The 26597-nt window shown below is 63.8% G+C and overlaps 2 protein-coding genes across 10 annotated transcripts in view; both read right to left on the reverse strand.

Annotated features, from left to right (window-relative positions):
* Positions 1-1012: 1012 nt before the first annotated feature.
* FASN (fatty acid synthase) lies at positions 1013-19869 on the reverse strand. The gene is made up of 42 exons (XM_082374177.1): positions 19712-19869; positions 17620-17757; positions 16673-16825; positions 15240-15413; positions 14825-15025; positions 14588-14710; positions 14387-14502; positions 14164-14298; positions 13063-13525; positions 12790-12977; positions 12512-12701; positions 11768-11862; positions 11501-11635; positions 11193-11396; positions 10929-11044; positions 10508-10680; positions 10244-10435; positions 10082-10162; positions 9780-9965; positions 9415-9594; positions 9135-9338; positions 8193-8497; positions 7490-7882; positions 7243-7407; positions 7028-7146; positions 6785-6939; positions 6427-6630; positions 6104-6254; positions 5839-6017; positions 5634-5753; positions 5315-5437; positions 4982-5205; positions 4702-4903; positions 4415-4566; positions 4203-4294; positions 3843-3994; positions 3504-3749; positions 3070-3261; positions 2568-2798; positions 2235-2455; positions 2049-2147; positions 1013-1959 (listed from the first exon to the last, which is right to left on the reverse strand). The coding sequence occupies exons 2-42, from the start codon at positions 17744-17746 to the stop codon at positions 1570-1572; spliced, it is 7551 nt and encodes a 2516-aa protein (XP_082230303.1). The 5' UTR covers positions 17747-17757; positions 19712-19869; the 3' UTR covers positions 1013-1569.
* Positions 19870-23405: 3536 nt separating this feature from the next.
* The window catches only part of CCDC57 (coiled-coil domain containing 57), a 113925-nt gene continuing 110733 nt past the window's right edge, over positions 23406-26597 (reverse strand). For all 9 annotated transcript variants that reach the window (XM_082374184.1, XM_082374185.1, XM_082374186.1 and 6 more), the window contains one exon: positions 23406-24070. In XM_082374184.1, coding sequence (XP_082230310.1) covers positions 23868-24070 — 203 coding nt within the window. In that variant the 3' untranslated portion in view covers positions 23406-23867. The remainder of the gene's footprint in view (positions 24071-26597) is intronic.

Here is a 26597-nt window from a genome sequence, read left to right on the forward strand (position 1 = left end):
ACCGGCAGGCGGACTCCCAACCACTGCGCCACCAGGGAAGCCCCCTTCATTCCTTTTTAAGGCTGAATAATATCCATTATGTGGGTAGACCACATTTGTATATTCATTCATCTGTTCACAGACTCTTGGATTATTTCCACCTTTCAGCAGTTGTAGATGAGTAACACTGCTTACTATGAGCATTGGTGTACAAGTATCTGAGTCCGTTTCCAATTCTTTTGAGTTATACCTAGGAGTGGAATTACTGGCTCACATGGTAATTCTATGTTGAACTTTCTGAGGAACATATAAGGGCCCCTGGATGTTCTGGGTTCAACACATCCTTCTAGAAGTCTAGCAGTGGGCCTGCTCCCCTGGCCCCAGCTTCAGTCCTGGCCCATTGCAGGGCCCACCTCTCTCCCTGCTCCAGCTCACCTCTGCTGTTGGCCCAGAAGCTTCCAGCCCAGTGTGTCCACCTCATCCCTCGGCTTGGTGAGGTTCAGATGCTCAGGGGCCTCCCTGCCCCACTACTTCCTTCCATGCAGCCTTCATTCCTTCTGCCTAAACCTGTGTGATGGTCAGTCTTCCGCTGGACTAGGCCAGTTAAGCAAACACTCACCTAGGTGTTGCTGTGAAGGTATTTGGTCCGTGTGCTTCACGTCTATGGTCAGGTGACTTCAAATAAAGTTTACTCTCAATAATGTGGGTGGGTATCCTCCACTCAGTTGAGGCCCAGGAGAGAAAACCTGAGGTTTCCCTGAGGGATATGGAAATCTGGCAAGGGTACCCTAGGGGGTACCCCACAATTAGGCCAGTGGATTATCAGACTGCATACCTGTCTCCTCCTGGTCAAGCTTCCCTGATAGAGGGGCCCCTGCCTCAAGGTGTCCAGCCTGCTTTCAGGAGCCAGGCGTTGCCCCCTCCCTCCTGCTGGGAGCAGAGGGTGGTCTCCTCCAGGCCACCAGGACTTGGCCAGGACAGCGCAGGCTCACAGGGCTGGTCAGGGAGGAGGGAAGAAAGGAGGCCCAGAGGCCAGAGCGCACGTGCGGTTTAATCGTGGGGAGGCTCCAGAGTAGACAACGTTTCTACCAGGTTGGTGTAAAAATGAAACAGGGTCCAGACATGGTTCTTTACACAGACAATTACAGTAAATTTCAAAATCCAAGCAGCAGTTTGAATGTTGTTTCTTGAAAAATGAACACAGACGAATAGGGTGGGTGCCCAGTGCCCGGGGCTGCTCCGCTCCACTGCCGGCATCATGGGGCCCCGGCCCGGCTCCCGCGCGCCGGCCTCACAGGTGGACCAACCGGCGTCTCCCTGGCGACCCAATAAATAGGAGAATCCAAACGGAGAAACGACAAATGGACCCGCGTGGCAGAGCCCGCGCGATTCAGGAAGCTCGGCCTGGCTGGCGGCTCAGCTGACTCTTCACAGACCGGGCAGGTCTCCGAGTCGGCGGCGCGGGTCCCAGCCCCGCGCCCAGGGCAGCCGGGGTGGGGGCTGGGAGAGGGGAGGGCGCTGGTCCTGCTGGTGGCTGCACGCGGGGTGCGGGGGCCAGCGGGGTGGGTCCCGCACGCAGGACCCTCTGGCCTAGCCCTCCCGCACGCTGACACGTGGCTCAGCCAGGGAGCTGTGGATGATGCTGAGGATGGATTCCAGGCCGCTGCCCTCCAGCAGCGTGCGGTGGTCACCCTCAATGACGTGCACCGACACCTTGCCGTCGCACACCTGGGACAGGTTGTAGTCAGCGCCCAGGTCCTCGCCGTAGCTGCCGCCTGTCTTGGCGCGCAGCAGTGTCACGTTGCCATGGTAGGTGGCCTGCGGTGTGTACTTCTCGGCCGCCCGCAGCTTCTGGTAGAAGGAGCGCGCCGCGAAGCGGACGGCATGGCGGTCCAGGCCCGCATGGCTCTGTGCGATCAGCTCCACGGCGGCCGCCACACGCTCCTCCAGGCCCTCGAGGGGCAGTAGCGCCTCCAGCACCTGGAGGACAGGACAATGAGTGGCGCCAGGCACAGGAATGGGGGGCAGGGGTGTCGGGAGGCCCGGCCACGCGGTATCTGCAGACTCACCCTGCCGTGCTCCGCGTCAGTGAACTGCTGTACGAAGAAGCACATGGCCTCGGCCTCGGCCTCCGCCTCGCAGCCAGGGGTCATCTTGGCGCGGTAGCTCTGCAAAGGGAGGAGGGGCTGCTGCAGTGGCGGCACAAGGGGCTGGGACTCCAGACCTGGCCCCAGGGGCGCCGTTGCCGCCCTCACCTGCGTGTAGGCCAGCACGTAGGTGTGCGAGCCATCGAACAGGAAGAGGCTATTGTTCGTGGGGCCGGCGCTCTGCTGTGCCTGCAGCTGTGAGCACATCTCGAAGGCCACGCAGGCCCCATAGGAGTAGCCAGCGATGCGGTAGGGCCCCTCGGGCTGCACCTGCCTGATGCACTCGATGTAGTAGGTGGCCAGGCTCTGGATGCTGTCCAGGGGTGCAGCTGCAGGGACAGCACAAGGCTTAGCCCTCGTCTGGACGTGCACGTCACCCCCAACCCACTGGGGGACGGAGGAGGCCCGCTGTGGGGACGGCCCTGCAGGACCCTGACACACCTCCCGTGCACTGCAGGCCGTAGGTGGGAATGCTGAGCTTGGCAGCCAGGCTGTGGAACACCGTGATGGAGCCCTCGATGGGGTGCACCAGGAAGAGGGGCCGCTCGGAGCTCTGCACAGAGTTGAGCGGAGTCAAGGTCGGGCCCTCAGGGTTCACCAGCAGGGTGCTCAGGTTCAGCTGGGCCTGCTGCCGGGCCGGGCTGTCCTCCTTGGGTGTGGGGGCCACCAGCTCTGTGAAGAGGGGCAGATGCCAGGGAGGGCTGGGGCCACATGGGGTCCCCTGCTACAAACCCCCAGCATGCACACATATACACGCACACACCTGACTGGGGCTGCTGGTGGCTAGGGCAGGAGGTGGGTGGGGGCACTGGGCTCCCACTGAGGGTCTCTCAGGACGGGGCCAGATGGACGAGCCCTGACCTGGGGACGGTCCAGGCTGCTCACAGGCCAGCAGCACTGAGAGGACCTGTGCTGCTTCGGGGATACCCCTCTCCACACCTACCATCAGCTGTGCCAGCGCACTGCGAGGAAAGTTCCTGCAGCTTCCGGAGTGTGAGCTGCTGGATTTCGCGCATGGACAGCACCCGGTCATGTTCTCGCTCCAGCATCTGGCGCACCTCCACGCCCATGAGTGAATCTAGGCCCAGGTCTGCCAGTGAGCTGTCCAAGTTGACAGTGGCCAAGTCACGGATGCCTGGGGAGAGGCACTCAGTTGGCAATGGGGGATGGGCCTTGGTGGGTACTCTACCCTGGTGGCTGGGTCTTCACAAACCATCATCACTATGGTCACGGCACGCAGCACCCACCCAGCTCTGCACAGACCACCTGTGTCTCTCCCTCCATGAGCAAGCCGGCATGCCCCCTTCTGCAGCCAGGGAGACCAGACTCAGGGGAGCTGAGTGTCTGCCAGTTGGGGGGTGCAGGGTGCTCCCTCACCCAGGATGTGAGCCACAGCCTTCACCAGGTCCTGCTGGCTGCCGCCGTCACCATGGGCTGCGGCCTTCTTCTCCGCCAGCACAAAGCTGCTCAGGACGGGGTGGGGCTGGTTCAGGAAGAGGTCTAGCACCTCCATGCAAGAGATGATGCGTTGGGGCAGCGTCCCGCCAATGACTGTGTCGTTGGTACCCATGGTCTCCAGCACGACGCCCACATCGCCAATGGCGCCCCACTGCACGGCGAGGCCTGCGGGTGAGGGAGGGTGGGGGGCTGGGGTGAGAAGGGGCACAAGTGAGGGTGGCACCGCAGGAGTGGAGGAGGAGGGGCGGGCGGGCCCACCTGGGAGGCCGTCATGCCGGCGCTTCTCACATATACGCTCCATGGCGGAGTTGGCGAACCCGTAGTTGGTCTGGCTGGCGTTGCCACGCCCGCAGCTCACCGAGGAGAAGACCACGAAGTAGTCCAGCTCGGGGCATGCCTCGCGGGTCACCCTGTGGGTTCTTGAGTCACCCCCAGCCGGCCTCCCCAGCCCACCGGCCGACATGCGCAGGATCCCTGGCTCGCCTGCCAAACCGCCTCCACTTCCCCGAACCCTTGGTTCAGACCCCGGCAGAGGCCTGTGGCCTGGTCTCTGGACAGCAGTGTGAGGGCCGTGTGGGGGAGGGCTGGGAGAAGGAGAGAGAGAAGGGAGGAGCCCACCTGTCCAAGTTCAGGGTGCCACTGTACTTGGGTTTGTTGACGTCCTGGAAGAACTCAGGGGTCTGGTTCTCCAGCATGGCGTCTCTCAGGACCTGGGGTGAGGGGATCTTAGCACCTGCCTTTGCCCCAGGGCTTTGCAGGGGCGGGGGGCTTGCTCGGGGCGGGGGGCTTCCCTGGGCAGCTGGCTCCAGCCCCTTCAGAGCCATCCTCACCATGGCCAGGTTGAAGACGCCTCCTACAGGCCCAAGCTGGGTGGCCTCAGTGATAAGGCTCCGGGCACCATCCAGCGAGTTGGCGTTGCTGGTGGACACCAGGACCTGCACACCCTGGCGTCTCCACTCACGGACCTGCCTGGCCTGGTAGCCTGCGGGACACAGATGGTGGGGATGGGCAAATCAGGGCTCTGGCCCTAAGCCCAGGTGCCCGGAGAGCAACATGAGGGGGAGCTGACTGAGGCCTCTCCCACCGCCCCACCCTCGTGCTCCCTGGGGCCGGTCACCTGTGCGGATCCCAGAGCGGGAGGTCAGCACCAGCTTCTGGGCCCCTCGCAGCATGAGCCACTGGGACAGCTCTAGGCCGAAGCCACCCAGGCCCCCTGTGATGATGTAGGTCTTGTGGGCTGGGCAGTAGGTCTTGGACAAGGCCGCCGTCAGGGTGGGCTTGGTCCCTTGCAGCACCGCCTCCTGCTCCTCCTCGCGCACCTGCAGCCCAAGCAGCATCCCTGTTCACACACTGCCGGCAGGGGCCGGAGCTGGGGGTGCCTGGGGCCCCCTACTCACCTGGAGGACCACTTTGCCGATGTGTTTGCCCTGGGCCATGTAGCGGAAGGCGTCCTCCACCTGGGTCTTGGGGAACACGGTGCGCTTGAGGGGCTGCACCACGCCGTCCCGGATGCCCGCCTGCAGCAGCGCCGACACCTCCCGCCAGGTGGCGCTGTCTTCATCAAAGATTGCATCCAGCAGGATCCCGTGGAAAGTCACGTTCTTCAGGAAGATGGCCATGCCTGGACAGGTGGGCAGGTGGGGGCCTCACCACTCAGCTGACAGCCCACCCTGTGGACCCCCGCTCTGCCCAACAGCCCCCTGCCCACCCGGCCTGCTGCCCAGCCTCACCCAGGGGGTGGTTGTTGGAAAGGTCAAATTTGCCAATTTCCAGGAATCGACCATGCTGGGCCAGGCACCGCACGCTGGCCTGCAGCTTCTCTTCCGCCAGGGAATTCAGGACGAGGTCAACACCTTGGGGTGGGGGGGCAAGAGGGGTCCTCACAGTCAAGACCACTGCCCAGCCAACGTGGCACAAGTCCGGAAGGCCAGACCCTGTCCCTGCCTGGGCCGGTGTCTCCTCCAGCTTGGCCGGAGAGGGGGGGATGGGAGGAAGAAGAGGCTGAGAATATGGGTGGATGGTGGTTGGCTAGTGATGGGAGCCACTCACCCTTCCCGGCCGTGTGCCAAAGCACGTGCTGCTCGAAGGACGTGTCCCGGGAGTTGGCAAAGCTGGCTTCGTTGAGCTGTGGGAACCTGGCCTGGAGGTATGCCCGCTTTTCAGCTGACCCTGGTGGGGAGAGACGTTGCTGGTAAGTCTGGGCGTCAGGCGTTGGAGGGGCAGTCCTGGGCTCTGGGAAGGGCTGTAGGCTTACCCACGGTGGTGAAGACGCGGCAGCCCAGGCTGAGAGCGATGGCAATGGCGGCCTGACCCACACCGCCTGAGCCCGAGTGGATGAGCACTGTCTCCCCTGGCTGCATGCGTCCGCGTACTACCAATGCGTAATAGGCTGTGGTATAGACGACGGGCACTGAAGCTGCCTCCTCCAGGGTCCTATGGGCACAGCGCAGGGGTCAGTTCTGGCCTGACCCCTGACCACATCCATGTTGGGCCCCAGGTCACAGCCCTGACTGACTCACCAGTTGGAAGGCACGTCCCACAGGAAGTCCTGAGACACCAGAATGGAGGTGGCCAGGCCTTCGGCAGGCACCAGCCCCATCACACGCTTGCCTCTGGCATCTCGGCCGGAGAACTCCATGCCCAGCATGCAGTCTCGAGCGACCCATTTTCCTGGGGGCAGATGGCGGATGAGGCCCTTATCTCCCCAGGAGGACCCCAGTGTGTGAGCTTGGGTTTGAGGAGCCTCCCAGGTTCCTGAGCATTGCGGGGTGAGGACCCCCTCTTCCCAGGTCCTGGCCCCGAAGGTCTCTGTTCTGGTCCCCCCACTGTGTGCTGCCTGTACCTGGGATGGCATCGGGGGACAGCTTGCCCGTGGCCAGCATGATGTCTCGGAAGTTGAGGGAGGCATAATAGATGGTACAGAGCTGGACTCCAGAGCCAGTGGGCTGGGCGTGGCGCAGAGGAGAGCAGACCCAGCGGATGGAGGAGAGGTCCCCTCGGGTGAGAATGTTTACGAAGGCGTGCTCCGTCTGCTCCTCTGGCCGCTCTGTGGGTGACAGAAAGTGGAGCTGCCACAGGGTCACGTGCAGCCCTGGGCTGGGCAGGGCTTCCGGCCAGGGTCCCCCTGCCCTCTCCTTCTCAGCCCACCCAGCTGCGAGGTGAGGAGCCTGGAGTGGGGGGGTGGCACATTGGGGGCTCACCCTTTTCCAGTGGGAAGTGGCGGAACGCCCCCCAGGCCCCGTCCCGGTAGACGTTCATCACCAGGTCCCCCTGCAGCACCTTCTGCAGCTCCAAGGAGTTTGGGTCCATCTCAGGGATGGGGGATGTGCTACTGAGGTTGGACACCAGGACGCACCTATGGGCAGCCAGACAGGTGAGGGGAAGCTGGGGGGGGGGGCTTGGAGGGCAGGAGCAAGGGGCATGCAGCTCAGTGGGCATCTCACCGAATCTGGTCCCCGCCAGGCTCTTTTCGGAGACAGTTCACCATGCCCACGACACCTGAGGTGGTGCAGCCAACGGCCATGAGCCACACGGGCCGGGAGGAGGAGTCAGCCAGGATGTTCTGTAGAACGAGGGAGGGGTTGGCTTCTGGGGGCTCCCCAGGCCCCAGCGTTGGAGCTGCGTCAGTCAGGCCTGGCCAGGGCTGGGAGGGACTGACCTTCAGTGAGTCGACCCATCCGAAGCTGGCGTCCTCCACGGACAGGAAGACTGGGCTGTCCTGCGGGGCCGGCCGGCGGCACAGGAAGAGCACAGAGCCGTAGAAGGACCTCTTCAGGGCCACCAGGTGCAGGGATGCCCCGGTAAATAGGCTCTCCCACTCGTCCTGTGCGTTGGGGGGTCAGTGCTCGGCAGCCTCCTGGCCCCTCCCCATCCCAGCCCCTCCCCATCCCGGCCCCGCCCCACACCTGGCTCAGGAGGTGCTGCCCCCCTTGATGCGGCTCAGAGCAGGTGAGAAAGGCGACAGTCTCCCCCAGGGAGTAACCTCCGAGCAGCGTGTGCAGCAGCAGGAAGCCTCCCTCCTTCAGGGTAGCCGCCATGTTGCCGACGGCCGTGGCCGGGTCACCAAGGGTGGCCAGGGCACAGTTGCACACCAGGAGGTCAGTCCTGCCCAGGCTGCTGGGGGCCGGGTCCACAGGGTCCCACTGGCCCTGGGTCAGGTCGAGCTGCTGCAGCTTGGCTTGGGCAGCCTCCAGGGCCTGGGGGTGGCGGTCAGTGGCTATGTAGTCCAGCTGCATCAGGGGCTGGGTGTTAAGCAGCGCCGGGATGCGGGAATACAGTCGGCCGTCACCAGCCAGCACCTGGGGTGGAACAGCTTCTTGGATCAGCTGCCACGGGGCAGGCGCACCCACCCCCTCAGCTGGGCGTCTCCCAGAAAGACCCACCCACCAACTCCGCTGAGGCCATTGGCCAGCGCTGCCCTGTCCACAGCACCCGCGGAGCCCACCTCAGTCCCTTCTCTGTGCCCCTTCCCCTTCAGTGTCTGAGCGGCCTCAGCACCATCTCAAGCTGGGCAACCTCGTGTCAGAGGGGCCCCGGCCCTCCTTATGCTTGGGGCTGCCTGCGTCTGGGTCCACATGCACAGTGCTTGCCTCTGCGCTCGGCACCCACCTCCACCACCTTCATTCTGAGGCTGGCCGTGTTCTCCAGGGCAGTGTCCACGCACGCCTTGAGTGCTGGGGAGTCGAGGAGGCCGCTGAGCAGGGGGTCGTCACACAGCAGGGGCCTCTCCTGGGCCAGGACCTGGCCCAGTTCCTGCTGTAGGTTCCCATTTAGTTGCAGTTGGCAGGCGGCGGCCAGCAGTCGAGGCAGGCCCTGCTGCGGGGCCTCCCTGGGATCCTGGGCACTGTCCAGCCCGGGCACCACCATCTTCATCCCCTGCTGGGCCACCTTTGTCTGCAGTGCCTGTGCCAGCCCTGGGGAGGAGAGAGACGGGTGCTAGGGAAGAGCCTCAGCTGGGCTGGGGTTCCTGAAGGTCCCCCAGCAACTGGTGTCTGCCTGGAGCAGGGACTCGGAGGTAAGCAGGACCCACCGCCCGGCTCTGCCCACTGACAGCAAATAGAGGGACGGAGTGGGCAGTCCAGTCCTCCAGGGCTAGAAACTGGCATCAACCATCGGGATCACTAGGTGGGTGAAGGGCTGCTCTGCCTCCCACCCAGGTGTGAGCCCCACAGAGGGTGGATTCTGCAGAGGGCGGGTTCAGTGCCTTGACAGCCCAGCTGCCCCTCCCCAGCTCCCCCCACCCATCAGCTTGGGTGTGAGCCCTGTGCAGGGAGCTGTCTCATGGCATTACGCCTGTGCGGCTGGCTGGGGGCACAGATAGGAGGGAACAAATCTGTCACCTATGTGTCCTAGGCCTCCTCTGAAGACATCAGCTCTGGGTGGGGGGAGCCAGGCCTGGGGGCACTCATGAGGGGAAGGCAGATGTGGGCTCCACATGAAGGAGGGGCTGTGACGGGGCGATGAGGGGAGGTGATGAGCTCCCCTTTGCCAGACTGGGCACAGGAACTGGGAGCTGGACCCCGGGATGAAGGGGGTGGGCGCAGGCCTCACCCCTGCACAGCTGCAGCTCCTCCTGCAGGGCCAGGCTCCCAGCCAGGCACCCGCTCTCCACGTGCGGTGTGAAGCAGAACTTTTCCAGGATGGGTGCCAGCTGCTCCTGCTGTCGCCGAGGGGCCACCGAGGCATGGAGCCTCGAGATGTGGACGCTGCCGGCCACTATGCTGTTCAGACACCTGTTCACTACCACGTCGGCCACTGCGGGGACATGCTGGGTAAGTGTGGGCAGCGCCTGGCGCAGGGACACAAGTGTGCGGGGCCAGGGCAGGGCTACCTTGTGTCTCGCCCTGCAGCGCGTACAGCTTCTGCCGGTGGGTGGTGGGGTCGATGTGGATGGCGGTGATGCGCGTGGGCAGGCGCAGGTTGCGATGGCCCGGGACCAGGAGGGACATTTGCAGCATGGTATCCAGGAAGGTCACCCAGTTGTCCTTCCACAGCAGCCGGCCTGTGTTACCTGGGGTGGAGGGACCGTCAGCTCGGCCAGGTTGGGTCTCTCCCCCATTGGGCCCTCTCCTGCATGTGGCCCCCTCACACCAACAACTGCCTTCCCTTCACCCGGCTTGGGCATCTAACGCTGGGCAGCAGGAGTTAGCCCCAAAGCACGTTCCTGGGTATAAAGTGGGGCCTCCTTGCACCCACCTTCGAGGTTGGCCTCGAGGATGCCCTGGAAGTGGGGGCCGTAGTTGTAGCCCCGCAGCCGCAGCTCCTTGTACACGTCGCTCTGGCTCAGGTGGAACGCAGCATTGGGGTCTACAGGTGTGGGGTCCGTGCCATACTGGTTGTCAAAGAGCCTGGGATCGGGGTCCTTCCACTGGTGTATCTGCCCTGTGGGCAGGGGTGGCAGAAGGGCCTGAGGGCAGGGCCGGGCTGAGCTGGCAGCCAGGGTCCACCCAGAGACCCCCACCAGGGACTCTGCAGCCTGGGCGGGTGCCCCTGCTCACCGCTCACGATCAGGTTGCCGCTCTCAGACACCTCGAAGGTGCACGAAGCCTCCAGAAGCCGCACTTCCAGGGCCACGGTCCCTGCAGGCAGCAGGGTCAGAGGTCAGCAGCAGGGGTCAGCAGGCAGCACTCCCGCCCCGCATCCTGAGCCGCCTGCCTCACCTGTCTTGGGCAGGATGGTGGCCTGGTGTAGCGTCACGTCCTCGAACACCACAGGCACCTGCTCCATGTTTTGGTCCAGGGCTCGTGCCAGCGTCTTCCAGACCAGGAATAGGTAGCCAGTGGCGGGGAAGATTACGCGGCCGTCGATGCAGTGATCCAACAGGTAGTGGTCAGGGGTCTCAGGGCTGGCATCTGTGGGGCATGGGCCTTAGTGCCAGCGACCAGGAGGAAGGAGCCGCCCCTGCCTGCCCACATCTCACTCACCGATCTTATAAACAGTGACAGAGGAGCAGCTGGAGCCGCTGGGGAAGTCCTCCACGGCAGGCACATCCCAAGTCTGGCTGTGGTCCCACTTGATGTGGGGGGAAATGAGGGGGGTCCCCCGGGGAGCCGGGAACTCCACGGGTGGGAATAGACCGTTGGGGTTGATGTCAATGCTGGAGGGTGGAGAGGGGAGATGTGAGGAGCACACTTGTCCCCGGGACCACCCTGCTATACCCACTGCCGACCCACTGCCAACCATTCTCCCCTAAGAGCCCAGGGATGACCGAGACAGGGTGGGGTGGGGGCTGCAGCGAGGGTGTGACAGTGGCCCAGCACCCACAGGCCCACTTCCTGGGGACGATCTCAAGGCCAGCCTGTGGCTGAGGGGCTCCCAGGGGTCAAGCAGGGAGAGGGGACACACCCCATCAGGTGGAGCCTGCCCACGTTGCCGAGGAAGAACTCCAGGTTGTCCCTGTGGTCCTTCTTCATCAGCGGGATGACGGTGCAGCTGGACTTGAGGCCTCTCTTCAAGATAGCCTGCGAGGCAGAGACAGGCTGGGCCTCCCTCTGACTAGCTCCCACCCACCCCCACAAGGCCACACAGAGCCCGGCCAGCCTGCCTCCCTGCCATGCCCCCGACCGCCATCCCTCCCGGACCTGACCATCCTGCCCCACCAGCGCGCACCTGCAGCAGGGCATGGGGGGCGATCTCCAGCACCACGGCGTGCTCAGGCACGTGCCTCAGTGCCTCTTGGAATAGCACGGGGCTCACCAAGTTGTTAACGTTGTACTCAGCTGAGAACGTGCGGGCCAGGCGGCCCTGCCACTGGCCCTCAGGGATGGAGGTACTGAGCCAGCACGCGGAGCGGGGCCGTGGCTCCCGGATCACCTGCGCATACGGCCAGGCTGGGTCGGCGTGAGGGAGCGTGGGCCCGCCTGCCCGCCTGTCCTCCGGGAGGCCCCCGCCAGGCAGCCCATGGGGCAGCAACCCACCTTCTTGAGGGCCTGCAGCAGCGCAGGGGCGATGGAGTCCATGAAGTAGGAGTGGAACGCTATGCCACCTGTCCGCACCTCCTTGGCAAACACACCCTCCTGCTTCAGCTGCTGCACGAACTCGGACATTGCGGCCTGGGGTGGGGGCGGGGAGGGGGCAGGGGCGCTGGACGAGCAGTCCTAGGCCTGTGCCCGGCTCCCCATGCAGAGCTCACCCTGAGGGATAGGAGGGGACTTGGGGATGAGGCCTCGCCTCCCAGGGCCCACCTGAGGTCCGGAGATGGTCACAGAGTCCTCGGAGTTGTGGCAGGCAGGCACGATACCAGGGGGGCAGCGCCGCTTACACTCTTCCCAGGACAAGCCTGAGGGCAGAGACAGCCTCAGAAGGTGGCCACAGGGAGCCGGCACCCTCACTCGGCCCCTCCCCAGGGGGAGGAAGACGCTGCCGGGGTGGCCCTAACGACAGAGAGTGGCACCTTTACGAGGCGCTTTCACCCCTGTCGTGTCTGATCTCAGGCAGAGGTGTCGTTAATGCTACCCCACAGGGGGGAGCCAGTTTCGGCTCAGTACTGACGCCAAAGGCTCCTACGTCTGACCAACCACAGAGGACCTTGGCCTCACTCTCCTGCCAGTCCCTCAGGCTTTCTCGGGTGTCCTCCCATCCCCAGCCCTGTCTGCCTGAAGTGCGAACAGGCCCACTCCTTCCCCTGCAGCCCCCTAGGGGTTTAGCTCAGGCTCATGGGAAAACCAGGCTGGCCTCTACTGATGCCCATGGGCAAGTGTGCCGAGCACCAAGGCCATCAGGCTCGGGGAGGCCATACAGGGCACACCGGAACAGGCTGGCAGGGTCGCTCTCACCCTGAAGTGAGGAGGACGGTGGCTGGCGAGTCACCCCAGGACCTTGCCTCTGCCCAGCACCAATGTCGAAGGTGCCAGCGTAGACGTCCCCTCCCACGGAGACCCTCAGGCCCATGGGTGGAGTGGGGTGGGGGAGCACAGGGCAACACCTACCCACAGCTGCCATGGCCCCGGGCGGGATGTTGGCCTCCTTGATGCACTGGGCCCTCCAGTAGGCAGCGAGGACAGCCTCCTCCTGAGAGAGGCAGCCGTCGGCATAGCCGCAGGCTACCTCGCCCAGGGAGTGCCCAATGATGCCGTCAGGCCGCAGGCCCATGGAGGTCAGCAGGTCTATGAGGGCAATCTGGGGGAACAGGGTGCGTCATGCCAGTCCCGGGGACGCCAGGCTGACCGCCCTGCCGGCCCGCTCACCCCAGACCCCAGGGGTGCACCTGGATGGCAGTGAGGCTCACGAAGGACTGGACGGTGTCATCAAAGGTGGCCTCATCTGTGCTCAGCAACAGGTCCGACACCTGCAGTCCCAAAGGCTTCACGGCCTCGTCTGAGCGCAGGATGGAGTCGCGGAAGCTGTCCAGGCGCATGAGGCTCAGCCCCATCCCGCGCCACTGTGCGCCCATCCCTGTCCCAGTGAGAGGCGTCAGGGCAGGGCTGCGCGGCCCTGCCCCCACTGCCCTCGGGGACAACCTGGGGAGCCGGGGGCTCACCGGAGCAGATGAACCAGAGCGGGCGCTTGCCAGCCGGCACCTGGTGCACCTCCTGGTCGCCGCCCTGGCCGCCCAGCACAGCGTAGCCACGAAAGGGCATGGTGGCCATGGGGGTGGCCGCGATGTCGTTGAGCATGCTCACGAAGGCCAGGTCCTGGCTGTGCTGGAGGCCCTGCTCCAGCAGGCCCTGCACAGCCTCAAGGGTGCGCCCGCTGGCCCGCAGCAGACGGGGCAGGGCAGAGTGCGGGGCAGGCGGCGGGGGCAGCTGGGAGTTGGGCCGGAGGATGACATGCACATTGGAGCCGCCGAAGCCGAAGGAGTTGATGCCCACATTGCCCCCGAGAACGGGCAAAGGCCGGTCCACTACCTGCAGCTGCCCATCTTGCAGTGCTGGGATCTGGGGGTTCGGGCTGTGGAAGTGCAGGTTGGGGGCCCAGACCCCGTGCTCCAGGGACAGCAGCACCTATGGGTGCCTAATGGTCAGTGGGGTGGCCAGCCCCGGGCTCCCTGCCCTGCTGGTCAGGGTGGGCTTCAGGTACTTCCCTTCCTGAGGACACTCTGAGGCCACCTGCCCACTGCAACAGACTTCCTTCCCCCAAGCCTTGCCCAGCCCCAGTGCAGTGGTCTGGTGACCAAGCCGCAGGCCCCTTCCCCTCTCGGCCTTGGGCCTCACCTAGGGCCCCTGCCACCTCCAGACTAATGGCCGTGGATCTAGACACAAAGGTCCCTCAGCCAGACCCCACCCCAGGTCCCGATCTAAGAGCTGCGGACAGGTGGCTACAGTGACCCAGGGAGCCTGAGCAGTGGTGACCGGGATGCTCTGGGTTACCAGCTGGTCAGCAGGCCATGGGGAAGGGCAGCCCCGGAGAGGTGGGGCCGCCCCGCTGCTTCCGCACCCTCTGGCTTGGTCTCTTGTGGAGCAGTACTGGGCAAAATGTCTGGCCCGGTGAACTAGGGCAGGGAATGGCTACATGCTGGCACCCTGCTCTCTGGGTCTCAGTGGCCCACACTCCACAGCACAGCCTGTGGGGATCCTCCCCAGACCGGGCAGCAGGAAGCTGAGGAGGCAGGGGCAGGATGGCCCCAGACCCGCCCGCCTACCTTGACCAGTGCTGCAAGCCCCGAGGCGGGCTCCGCGTGCCCCATGTTTGACTTGGTGGACCCGATCAGCAGGGGGTCCTGGCGGGTGTCACACAGGGCCCGCGTGATGCTGTTCAGCTCCTGGGGGTCGCCCACCTGTGGGGGACTCAGGGACGTCAGGACTCCACCCCGGCGCCTCTGGCGTGGGGTGTGGGGTGTGCACAGGGTCAGGCAGGGCTCTCACCTTGGTGCCAGTGCCATGGGCTTCGATATACTCCAGGGACTCAGGGGTCAGCCCGGCCGACTCGTACAGGGAGCGGATGAGCTGCTCCTGCACCTCTCCGGAGGGGAAGGTGACTCCTGTGGGTGGGGCCAGGCCTCAGCACACCACCAATCACCTAACTGTCTGCAGCCCCACCCTCACCCTGCCTGGGCCCACTCCCACCTTGCTCTTTGAAGCCGTCAGTGTTGGTGCCAGCATTGAGGATGGTGGCATACACCCGTCGGGCCAGGGACTTCTTGGTCAGCAAGACGGCCACCACAGCCTCTGCACGGCAGTAGCCGTCCCCTGGGGGCAGAGGGCACCTCAGGCCTAGGAGCTCAGGGCAGAGCTCAGGGGCTGGTGTAGGGTGAAACGGGGGCTGGGGGTGCTATCCTGTGCTCCCACGCCCTCCGCCCTCACCTGCTGCATCAAAGGACTTGCAGGAGCCCTCAGGGCTGAGCATGCCCAACTTCATGAACTGCACCGAGGTGTTGGGCTTCAGCAGGATGTTGATGCCCCCCACAACGGCCGCGGGGCACTCTCCACTGCGGATGGCCTGGTAGGCGCTCTGCAGGGCCAGCAGGCTGGAGGAGCAGGCTGTGTCCAGGGCAACGCTGGGCCCTGCAGGCAAGGGCATAGTGCAGCTGTGGGACTCCCCCAACCTTGGGGCCCTGGCAGCTTTAGCAGGTGCCCTCCATGTGGAGCCTATGACACCGGGACCTCGCCCCTGCAGGCCTTCCTCGGAGAGGGGAGGTCAGAGTCTGGAAGGTCTCAGTTGCCGTCCGGCCCCACCCTGCCCCAGTCTGAGGCCCAGAGGAGCTGTGTGTGCACCCACCTTTGAAGTCGAAGAAAAAGGACAGGCGGTTGGCCATCATGGCGCGCTGGCAGCCCACCATACTGTAGCCCATGAGGGTCTCAGGGTCTCGACTCAGAGCCTCTGAGGCCTCAGAGCTGCTCACACCCACCCAGACACCGGTGTTCGTCCCACGAAGGGAAGCTGGGTTGATGCCTGTAGGAGACAGAGGTCAGCCCTAGCTGCTGTGACGTGCCCAGCCCACCACCCAGCTCTGGGAGGTGAGGCCTCGTCTCTCAGCCTCTCTGGCTTGGGTGAGAGGAGGCTCCATCTCAGCCTGACCCTGGAGGGGACGAGGTGGGCCAGGGAAAAGAGAGCAGAGCCACAGTGGGGCGGCCAGCCCAGGTAGGGCTGAGAACGGATAACCAGGTCACAAGGAACCGGGGCCCAGGCACGGGCGGGGTGCCAGGTGGGGCTCCAGGCTCTGGGTCAGGCAGCGGCCAGAGACAGCTGGAGGTGGGGACAGAGGGCAGCATTGTCCCTAGGCTACTCCCCTGGCCCCTGGTGTTGCTGGCAGGGTCTGGTGAGCCCTGAGGGCGGCCTGCCCTGGGCAGGCCAAGATAAGAAGACAGAGAGAGACAAAGGCCGAGTGTCCAGGCTTGGGAAGGAGGGAGGGACACTGGCCAGCCCCTGGGGAGCAGCATCCAAGGTCTCCCGGTGGGGCCTGGGCAGTGGAAAGGCCTCCACTTTCCCCTACCAGGGTCCTCTCACCTCCCCTCCACTCCACCCCAGGCAGCACGTGTCCATGACCCCGTCACGCTCAGTGTCAACCCCAGAGACTACTTAGCATCTGCTGCAGGACGAGAGACTGCAAGGTCAGGATACCCACCCTGTGGACCACAGGTGGGAGCAGGCAGGCCCCAGGTTCCCCCTCAGAGCTGAGCTCTCACCACTCACCTACTGAAGGGCCTCACCCACATGGCAGCCTCCCCTCTCCCACCTGGCAGGACTTCTATGTCCCTGGTGTCCCTGGGACAAGTCTGTGCCCCGGGACAAGGGGCAGCTGGCCTCGAGGCACTTGTCCAAGGCCAGACACAACCCGGCGGGGGACAGTGTGGAGGGCAAGAGTCCTGGGGCCAAATCTCACCTCCTACTCTGCCTGGCACCCTGCCCTCGCCCCCAAGATCAGCCATGCAATGGGGAGTGAGGTAACTGGGGCATTAGGACAAGCCTGGGACACCTCTGGTGTGCACTTGTGAAACGTGACCTGCCCAAGGCAAATGCCTCCCCAGCCCATCGGCCCCAGACCAGGACTCCGCTCCCTCCTCAACAGCTTCTATGTTTTGGATGTTTTGTTATGAACATGTGCTGCTCTTAGAAGCAAAATGGAGAAACGCTTTCAAGAGGGGCAGCAGGAACCCCAGGGATGGGCCCTCAGAAGTCCCAGGTTGGCTGTCAGCCTCCTGATGACCCACCTCCGTCCACAATGGCCTCATAGGTGACCTCCAGAAGCAAGCGCAGCTGGGGGTCCATTGTGTTCGCCTGCTTGGGGTGGACCCCAAAGAAGGAGGCGTCAAACCGGGACAGGTCCTTCAGCTTGCCTAACCGCCGGGGCAGGCCATACAGTCCTGTGGAACACACGCAGATGGAGGGGCCAGCCACAGAACCTCACAGCCCCGAGTGACTGACAGTGGCGTCCCTGCGGCAACAGGGAGCCAAGGCTCCCCGGGATGGGTGGGCCCACTTCTGAGAGGGGGCCCTAGGGGCAGCCTCATGGGTGGTGCCCCAGAGCACAGCACTGGGGGGGGGGGAGTGCCCGCTCCTCCTACCCACCACTGTCCTGTCCCGGCTGGAGACCCCCTGCCTGGTCTGCCACTGGCCCCAGAGGCTGAGGCCAGGCCAGGCTCCGCCACACTGACTCACATCCCGTAGATCAGGTAGAGCCGCTCTGCAGAAGAACCTACTGGGCGTGAGGGAGTCAAACCAGCTTCCTGGGAGAGCCTGATGTCTTATCTGACAGTTTGGGACACGTGGGCCAGCAGTGGCTGGCCAGGCTCTGCAGGGACCAGGTGGTGGGCAGTGGGGCCGGAGGTGCTCACCCACCTGGCCTGGCCCTGGATCTGCCCCCTAGCAGCTTACCTAGCTCATCTGTGAAGTGGGCAAAGACCATGCCCAGGGCCAGCCCTCAGTCTCCTGCGGACTGGAGTTCAGTCCCTAGCCCACCGGCCAGAGGCCCCAGTTTCTCCCTCGCCCTGAGCCTTCTCCTGGCACCATCTCGCAGGAAGAGCCCGCAGCGTGGCCTCACCTTGGGTGACCGTTGGCTCTGCAGGTGGGACGGGAGCTCAGGCCAGAGCGGGCCTGTCCTGGTAGCTTGGAGACTGTGTACCCAGCGGCAGCGAGAGGAGAACCCAGGCCCACTTACCTGCCTTCCACCGCCTGTCATCATCCGTCACCATGTCCACACCACCGATGAGATTGGCCCAGAACTCCTCCAAGTTCTCCGACTCAGGCAGCTTCCCGGACATGCCAGCGATCACCACCTCCTCCATGGCTGCTCTCTCTGCAGGGAGGGTGGTGTGGGGGTCCGGACACTGGTCAACCTCAGCTCCCACATTCCCAGTCTGCAGCCTCACTGGAGGCCCAGCTGCTCCCCCGGCCCCAGCTTCCTGACCCCCCTCCTCCATCTGGCCCACCCAAGGGTCTGAGAGCAGCAGCTCAGAAAGCCCCACAACAAAGATCCACATGGCCAGCTCCTGCGCTGTGTGCCAGCCGGGACGGATGCCCTGGGTGAAGTATGTGTACGGTGGTTGGGAGGCGGGGAGTCCACTCTGGTCCAGCCTGCCTGCACCTCTCACTGGGAGTGTTGGGCTCTCTGGGCATTGGCCCTGGCCTGGGATGACCCCAAAACGGCCCTGCTGCAACTCCCTGCTGCAGTGGTCCCAGGAGGGGGCCTCACAGTGGGAGGCAGGCAGGGCCAGCCCAGAGAAGGGCCCAAACCCTTCCTAGGAAGGGGCTGCCTGGCCATCAGCCTATTAACAGCTGGCTAAGGGAATTTAGCAGGTGAAGGAGAAAGGGCAAACATGGGGGTGAGAAGGGGCGCCCACGCTGACTGGCCGACTCTGCACTCAGCACCCCACACTGTCCTCCATGCTGGGGCCAACGGCTCGGGCACTGAGAGTGCCAAGGCCTGATGGGGCTCTGGGGCAAAATTGGTCCCTGCCCCACAGTGGACAGACCCAGCCTGTATGGCCGCTCCAGTGAGCTCCGACCTGGAGAACTACTCCTGGTCAGGTGCCAGGCAAGTGCTACCCAGACCCACACACCTGCACAGGTTGAGGCCTCAAGAGTCCGTCCTGCTTGCCAACCTCCAGGCAGCCTGCCTGCCTACCCAGACGCAGGTCCCCAAGGCGCCAACGAGGGAGCCTAGGCTACCCTGAGACTGTGGGTCCAGGATGGAGGCTCCTGTACAGCCCCTGAGGAAGGGGGCAAGGCCAGGGTTGATCCTGCACACTTCCGCCAAGGCTCCAGGGCCTCATGGCGCTAATGACCGCTGGACTCGCCAACCAGCGGCCCTCCAGCGTCTCTCTGAGCAAGGGAAAGCACAAGCAAGTGGAGAGAGCGTCTTCCCTGGGTGCCCTGATCACCCTGCTGTCCCGGCAGAGAGGGAGCCCCCTCCCCCAGCGCCAAATAAAGAGCCCTTTGCCGGCCCAGAGGCACCAGCTCCCGGGGCGCCTGCTTCTCCAGAAAGCGCCCGCTCTGTTCTCTCCCTACTTGCTATTCACGCGGAGTCCGGCGGGACGAGGCAAGGGGGTGGAGACCCCTGCAGAGCGCACGGCCTCGCATGCGCCGCCGCGAGGCTGTACGGGGCAGGAGCCACTCTCCCCCCAGAACTTCGGGGGCTCCAAACGGAGCCCACGTGGTGGGGAAGCCGTCCTCATCCGGCCCCGCGCTTCCTCCACCCACCACCCTCCTTTCTTCTTGGGCCCTCCGGTCGGCTGAGACTCGGCTATCCCGCACCCGGAGGTGGGGGGACGCCGCGGATGGAGGGGCTCGGCGGCCTGGCCCGAAACGAGGCCCTTGTGGGCGGCGGGAGCTGGGCGCACAACGGGAGGCTGGGGGCTCCTACAGGCCCTCGAGGGTCCGCAGCCGCCCGGCCCAGCCCAAGACCAAAATGGCTGTTCGCGGCTCTCTTGGGCGTCCGCCCCTCGCCATCCGCCCACCTGCCCCGCCGGGCCTGGGGCATGCCGCGAGGGCCTTTCGCCGCCCGGCCTCGGGCGCCCCGTGGGGCTCGAATATCCAGACCGGGGGCTCGGGCCCCGAGACCAGGGCAGGCTGTGCGGGGCGACCCCTCACCACTGGCGCGCCAGACGACGCGCGCCCAAGGCCGGAAAATGAGGGCCGGCGGCGCCCCCTCGAGCCTGACCGCACCACCCACGCCCCGGCCCCTGCCCGGCCCCAGGACTCCGGTCCCCGGCAACCAACTCCCGACCCCGGCCCGGCCTGGCCGCTCGTACCTGGTCTGGGCGCGGGCGGTGGCGTGGGCGGCGGAGGGAGAGCGAGGATGGAGCGCGCGGCGGAGGGGAGGCCGGGCCGCTTCCGTCTCTCTGGCTCCCTCTAGGCCCGCGCCGGCGCTATTTAACCGCTGCCGTCCCCGCGCGGACACGCCACATGGGCTGACAGCTTGGCTGCGCCGCCCAGGCCAATGAGCGTCAGGGCTGCGCCCCGGGACCAGGCGCGCCGCCGCCAGTGGGGTGATGCCGCGCGCCGCCGCCGGACGCCGGGACTCTGCGCGGGGGCGCGCCAGGGGGGCGCCGGGCTGGGGACCCCGGGACTCTGGGGGCGCCGGGGCGGGGCGCAGCGTCACCCCCGCCCCACGACTTCCCTTTTGCGCCCCACGCCTCCCGGGGCCGCCCCCACCCCCGGGGCCTCGGGGGCCACGTGTGCACGGCGCGCAGTGGAAACGGGACGGGGCTTGCTTGGGTCACTCTGGGGGTTATACTGGGGCCACACTGGGGGCCGGACGGACCCCCGGGCCTAAGGACTGAAGGGCCGGCGTCCGGGCCGAGCAAAGCCGGGCCGGGGGCGTGGCTCGCTCTGCAGCCTCAGCCAATCGGGGGCCGGGGGCGTGCGCGCTGGACCAATGGCGGCGCGCGAGTGGGCGTTGCTAGGCGATAGGGTGATGGGCCGGGCGGCCTCTGGTGCTGCGCGGGCCGCAGCGGGCGAGGGCGGTCGTTGACCCGGCCGAGGGCGCCCCGCGCGGGGTTACTGCCGGTCACCGCAGCGCAGCGCGGCTGGTCCTCCCTGCCTCGCCTCCCAAATTCACAAGGCGGGCGCGGGAACCGGGGGGACGCCCCCGAGGCCGGGCGGGGGCTCCCCGCAGCCGGCTGCGGGGACGGGGCGCGGCCATCTGGCGAGCGGGCTCTGTACGGACACCTCTTGGTGTGATTTGAACAAAGGATTCTCCCTGGGCAGAGGCACTCGCGCGCGCACGTGGCCATTCTCACCCGCGGGCGCGCACACGCACCGGCGGAACTCTGCGTCTCCGCTCACCGGCGCGCCCTCCTTTGTAATTCCCCTGCTCAAATGTTTACCGAATTTACAAAAAACCCTTAACTTCCAGACCAAAAAGAAACAGACATCCCATCTTGGGGTCAAGTGAGAGTCCAGGAAGACGGCCCTCCCGGCCTGGTGGCCACGCCCTGCACCGCCCTGGCTACCTTCTGGGGCCACAGACAGACCCTTGTGAGGCCAGAGGAGCCCTGGCAGTTCCCTGGGGCTAGTGCCCCGCAGCCTCATTGTCTTGAAATCAAACGATGCTGCGCTCCTCGCCTGGCTCCTTGGCAACCCCTCTTGCCTTGCCCTGGGAAGCTCAGGGTCTGTCAGTGGAGTGTGGCACTGTCCGCGGATGTTCAGGAACAACACAGAACGGGACTGGCACGTCAAACCAGACAACATGGCTTCACGTGGCCACACGCCGCCCCTCCCCCACCCCGACACACACACACACACAATGCTCCCTAGGCCCCCAGGTAGTCCCAGGGCAGCTCCATACTCCCTGCTCTATTCTTCCCCTTGGCTTCATCATTGGGGGCTTCTGGTTCGCACACTGTGGAATAAAGGGCAGGACAGGAAAAGGGGAGAGAGGGCCCCAAGATCCCACAGCTGAATTGCTGTCCCGAACAACCTTTCTGTGGGATTTTCTTTTCCTTCCTACTTAAGAGCTTTTCAGACACCTGGTAACCTGGACCAGGAGAGGCTGGACCGTGCTGCACAAACACCCTCAAACCTTGGTGTCTTTTTTTTTAAAGACCACGTCTTATTTATTTAAAAATATTTATTTATTTAGGCTGCGCCGGGTTTCAGTTGTGGCACTCGGAATCTTTGTTGTGGCATGCGGGATCAGCATGCAGGATCTAGTCCCCCCACCAGGGATCAAACCCAGGCCCCCTGCATTGGGAGCATGGAGTCTTACCCACTAGACCACCAGGGAAGTCCCCAACTCCTGGTGTCTTAGGCTTTCCTAGGCTCACTTCCTGCTGGTCAGTGGGGCTCTGCTTACTGCAGCCTGCCAGGACCCCAGGTGATGGGACGATTACAGGCTGGGTGGCTGGGATTGAGACCCTGGTTTGCACCACAGAGGGCTGGAGACTCATGGGCTCTGAAGTGCTTCTAGGGAAAGCAACAGGGCATCCCTCCTCACTTTTTCATCTAAAGGAAGTCATGGCAACACCTCACTTAAAGGGCCACATGCCAGACACAGCAGAGCACACAGACCCCTGCCACCCGGCAGCAAAGCTGTTCCCAGCGTGCTCCTTCCTGGCACATCAGAAGTGACCTGCCATTGCCTCCGCAGCTCCCCAAGCACTGCGCCCAGGATGAGCAGTGCATCTGTGGTTAGGACATCAATATGCCTGTGTAAATTTTGATCTTCCCTCATTCCACAGAGATCAAAGCCTGAAAACCTGATAAATAAGATGACATTCATGAAAGGTACACTTTCAAAGGGACCCGTGGGGGCTCTGCCCCCAGGGAGGCCAGGCTGGGCACCCAAGCATCGCTGGAGATCCTCGTGGGGAGGGGCTGCCCACCTCTGCACCCAGCCGGGGTGCAGACCGGCAGGCCACACGCCTCGAAGGGCTGCCCTCTGCTCCTTCTTGGCGGGGGGACAGCTGTGAGTGAGGCAACGCTCTCCTCTTCCACAGAAACGTGCCCCCTCGGGAGGGCCGCCAATTGGCCACAAGCACACTGGCTGCCTGTCTTGTTCCAGGCCCCGTGAGTCCGGACCAGGCCCCAGGTGATGAGCCTGAGGACCCTGTGGGCCGCTTTGGGTCCCCACCCCCGCAAACACCACCGCCCACCCCCTTCGGGAGGAGAGGCCAGCGACAGACGTGCCCTGCAGGGCAGGCAGCCAGCGCTCAGGGCTGGGAGTGAGCTCTGCGCAGACCTACTGCGTGCCCGGTAGCTCCCCACAGCTTCTCTGTTGCTCCCTGTCTGATTTCAGCCCAAGTGGGAGGCCTGAGGCTGGCAAGGGGGCCAGGAGGCCTCTCCAGGGGCCTGGGCTGCCGGAACGACTGACCGTGTGAGCAGAAGTGTGGCATTTGCAGAGTGCAGCCACGGTGCCAGGCCTGGCTCTAGGCGAAGCTTCCCGGGCACACACCCGCCTCACGCCTGGCCCCTACACGGGGGCTGCGAGACCCCCGTCCTGACACAGAGGTGGTGCAGCTGGGCCAAGAGCAAAAGTCCAGGATCATCAACCTGCAGCTGCTGGGCTGGAAGGGAAGTAAGAATGCAGCTCTTGCCCCTCTGTCAGGCCTCCTTTGGGCACTGCGAAGAGGAGGGCGCCCGTGCAACTCTGAACGCCTGAGCCACGTCCCACCCCATGAATTGGGAGCCCCTTCTGTAGATGGCTGGGCTTTTCTGCCCATCTGCAGAGTTCCCTCCGTCCCCACGTGGACCAGGGAGGCTCAGCCCTGGTCGTAGAGTGAACCCTGAAACCCACATGTTTGTAGCAGGGTCTTTGGAGAGTTAAATATACAATTTTACGCTACGAGATTTCCTGCTCACTTGTGTGTGACATCTGTAGTTCAGGACTGTAACTGGCTCTCTATTTTACACTAAAATATAAACGGAGTAGCATGTGTAATGATGCCAAAAGCACTCACAGTCGAACCTTTGAATCACAAGAAACCTGGCCACGAGAGCCACACATGCAAAGCCCAGGAAATCTTTTACTGTCCTTCCCAAGTTAAAAGAACAATTCGGGGCTCTGCAATCAGTCCATGAGGTGCCTTAGCAGCACTGGGGAGGCTGCTCTTCAGTTCACTGTTCCCACCCATGCGCGTGCGCACACACCCACACACACACACACACACACACACATACCACTGATATGGAGATAAAGCCACCAAGGAGGAGGAGGGGGAAGAGACCGAGAGATGGATTGGAAGGGAGGAGGAAGGGGAAAAGGGGAGGGGGGAAGGGGGAAGAGGAGGAAGGAGGGGATGAGAAGAAGGGGGAGGGGGAGGGGGAAGGGTGGGGGGGAGGGAGGAGTGGATGAGAAGAAGGGGAGGGGAGGGGGAAGGGAGGGTGGGAGGGGAGGGAGGGGAAGGGGTGGGGAGGGAGGGGGAGGGGTGGGGAGGAGGAGGGGCAGGGAGGGGTGGTTCGAGGAGGTCAGTCCTTGGAGTTGTAGTTACGAATCTTGGGGGGCCGCTGGCAGCCTTTAGGTTTTGCAGGATGAGCCCTGGGGTGTCTGGCAGGCTTGCCCCTTGCTTGGGCTTTCATCTTCATCCCTTCGACGGCAAAGGCCGCCCATGGCGCCACGGGGCTTCCCTTGGGGTGTTGGAGGCTGTAGGCTGCTGGAGGTGCTGGGTGCTCTAGCAGGTGAAGAGAAAAGAGAAAGGAGGGTGCATCATCGTGGGGCAGGAAGGGGCAGGACGCGGTGCGTACAGAGAGCTGGGTTCACTGAGTGCAAGTGGCTGAGCTGCTCGCCAGCAGGAACCAGAGACCCCATGCCTTCCCTGGTTCCTTGCGTGGGCCCATGCAGGCCAGTGTCCTGCTGGGGCAACAGCTGTACCTGGGGGTCCTGGCCCTGGTGTCCCCGCACAGAAGGTCTGTGTGGGCACGTGCTCTCCAGATGCTCTGCAGGGCCTGGGCCTGCTCCTCCACTGGGCACTCAGGACATTTGGCCCTGAAAACGACATCTCCTGTCGTGCTCATTTTGCAATAGGTCCCACAGAGGTACCAAGGTTAATGGTTGACTCACGACACTTCCCAGGCATTTCCCAGGCTGTCAACCACCCCCTGCCCTCTGGCCATGCTTGCCGGGCATCTCCAACTGCCCAGCAGCCCTGACACGTGTGGCCAGGCACAGGCCAAGGACCCGGGAGCTGCACCACATGCCACAGGTATGGGCCAATGCTCCAGGGCAGCCCTTCCAAAATACTGGCAACAACTGTCTTTGCACTAGGGCACCATAGGTGATTTTTTTTAAAGTTCTTTGAGCTCTTCTCTATTTTCCTAGTTTTTAGAACTAAGAATGTATTTCTTTTTTAAAAGTACCAAGAAGACGTACAAGAATGTACTGTACAACAAGGGGAATAGAGACAATGTTTTGTAATAACTGTAAATGGAGTGTAACCCTTTAAAAACTGTATAAAAAATAAAAAATAAAAATAAATAAAAAGCAATTGTGAGATGCAAGCTCAGGGGCGGCTCTCCTTCCTCGGCTGGCCTAGCAGGCAGGGCCGGGGTCTGGAGCTCCAGGAGGGTCTGCACTAAAAGACAACGCTGGGACTTCCCTGGCGGTCCAGTGGTTAAGACTCCATGCTTCCAGTGCAGGGGGCACAGGTGCTATCCCTGGTTGGGAACTAAGATCCCACATACCACGTGATGCGGCCAAAAAAATAAATAAAATAAAATAAAAGAGAATGCTGCCTCAGGGTGTAAAGACATGGTAGGTGGGGCCTGGCCAACTGGCACTGGCATCTCACACGTGTGACACACACTGCAGTGACGCACACCGTCTACCCAGTGTCACCGAGCCCACCCCCATGGGTCTGGTGGTGGGACACTGTGGGGAGAGGTCTGGAGGGCCTGCCCAGCGCATGGCCGCATGCTGCACAGGTGGATGACAGGAACCAACCTGGGAAAGACTTGAGGCCGAGGACAGGCCAGCTGCACAGCCTCTGGAGGAAAAGAACAGCGCTGGTGTGGAGCTGGGAGATGGGAAAGGCCTGGGCTTTGAAAGCACACACACAGGGCTGTGTGCCGGGCTTCTTCCAGCGACTCCAGCACCATGAGCTGGGGGTCTGCCATGAGCACCCAGGCCCTGGCCCCCTCTCTCATCTTGTGCTCTTTCTGCTCCTCTGGCCTCTGGAGACATCTGGAACCATTCCTCCTTTCCCGGAGCCTCCAGGGGTCGCACCCAGTGGCCTCCCCAGAGCCCTCAGCCCCAAAGCTGGGCCAGGTTCTGCTCTCCTCCTGCCCAGTGCCTCCGTGCGCCGGGTCCTGGAGTGGGGTGAGGATGTGTGTCCCTGGACGTCCCCAGGCTCCCTTCTGCTTCCTCTGGCCATGACTGCTTCTCCCTCTCTGGGAAAGCGCCTGTGTCTTTGGTTCTTAAACCCCAGATGAATTCCTCCTCTCTACACAGAGACACTCCCACCCCAGATGCCTTTACAAGTACTTATAAAGGGATCTCTGGTCAGCTCCATCCTGCTCACTTGGTTTCCTTCTGGAATGCAGCGGCCACTGGGGAGGGGCAGGGTCAGGACCCTGACCACTGTGATGCTGGGGGTCCTCCCCTATAACTCGAGGGAGCAGCCCCTTCAGGGGTTCTGTGGGCGTGACCTGAGTCCATCCCAGAGTCTCCACTTGGAGGCTCCTGGAGAAAGTGAGGCGTAGGGAGAAGGGCCAGCCCAGGCCCCAAGACCTTTGCTTGGGAGGCCAAGCTCCCTGTGGCCGGCTGTCAGGAGCTGTTTGCCAGCTCAGCCGGATGCCAGGCAGGTGGTTCCACTGTATGCTGGGAGCACAGGCCAGGCAGACCCACCCATCTGCCTGGGGGCAGGGCCTCTGAGCCGAGGGTGAGAAAAAGCCGGGAGGATGGCACAGCCGGCCTTGCAGCCTCTGGTTTTTGTCCCTCTTCTTGCAGTGTCGCCCGGAGCGGGTGACTGGCTCCTCCAGGACAGGCTTTCAGGGCAGGGCAGTCCTGGCTCAGCCATGAAGCTGGACATGTCAGGCCTGCTCTCCTCAGGACACTCCCTGTGCCCAAGCCGTGGTCTCCGCTTGATTAATCTGCGCCCTCACTCAGACCAGGAGCTGGTGTGTGGAAGCGAGGCTCCCACCGTGCTCTCTGCCTTCTCTCCCTTGCCTGACCTGTTCTGCTGTCTTTCTGCACTGGCTCTG

The sequence above is a fragment of the Balaenoptera borealis genome (genome assembly GCF_965194805.1).
Source record: "Balaenoptera borealis genome assembly, chromosome: 20".
Classification (NCBI taxonomy): domain Eukaryota; kingdom Metazoa; phylum Chordata; class Mammalia; order Artiodactyla; family Balaenopteridae; genus Balaenoptera; species Balaenoptera borealis.

Bases quoted from the DNA above. Each gene is read 5' to 3' on its own strand.
- FASN (XM_082374177.1), bottom strand. From the start codon at position 17,746: ATGGAGGAGGTGGTGATCGCTGGCATGTCCGGGAAGCTGCCTGAGTCG. The intron at 15,414-16,672 runs GTGGGTCATCAG...TGTCTCCTACAG, and splicing joins TGAGGCCATTGTGGACGGAG to GCATCAACCCAGCTTCCCTT. The intron at 12,702-12,789 runs GTGCACCCCTGG...CTGTTCCCCCAG, and splicing joins TGAGCCTCACTGCCATCCAG to ATTGCCCTCATAGACCTGCT.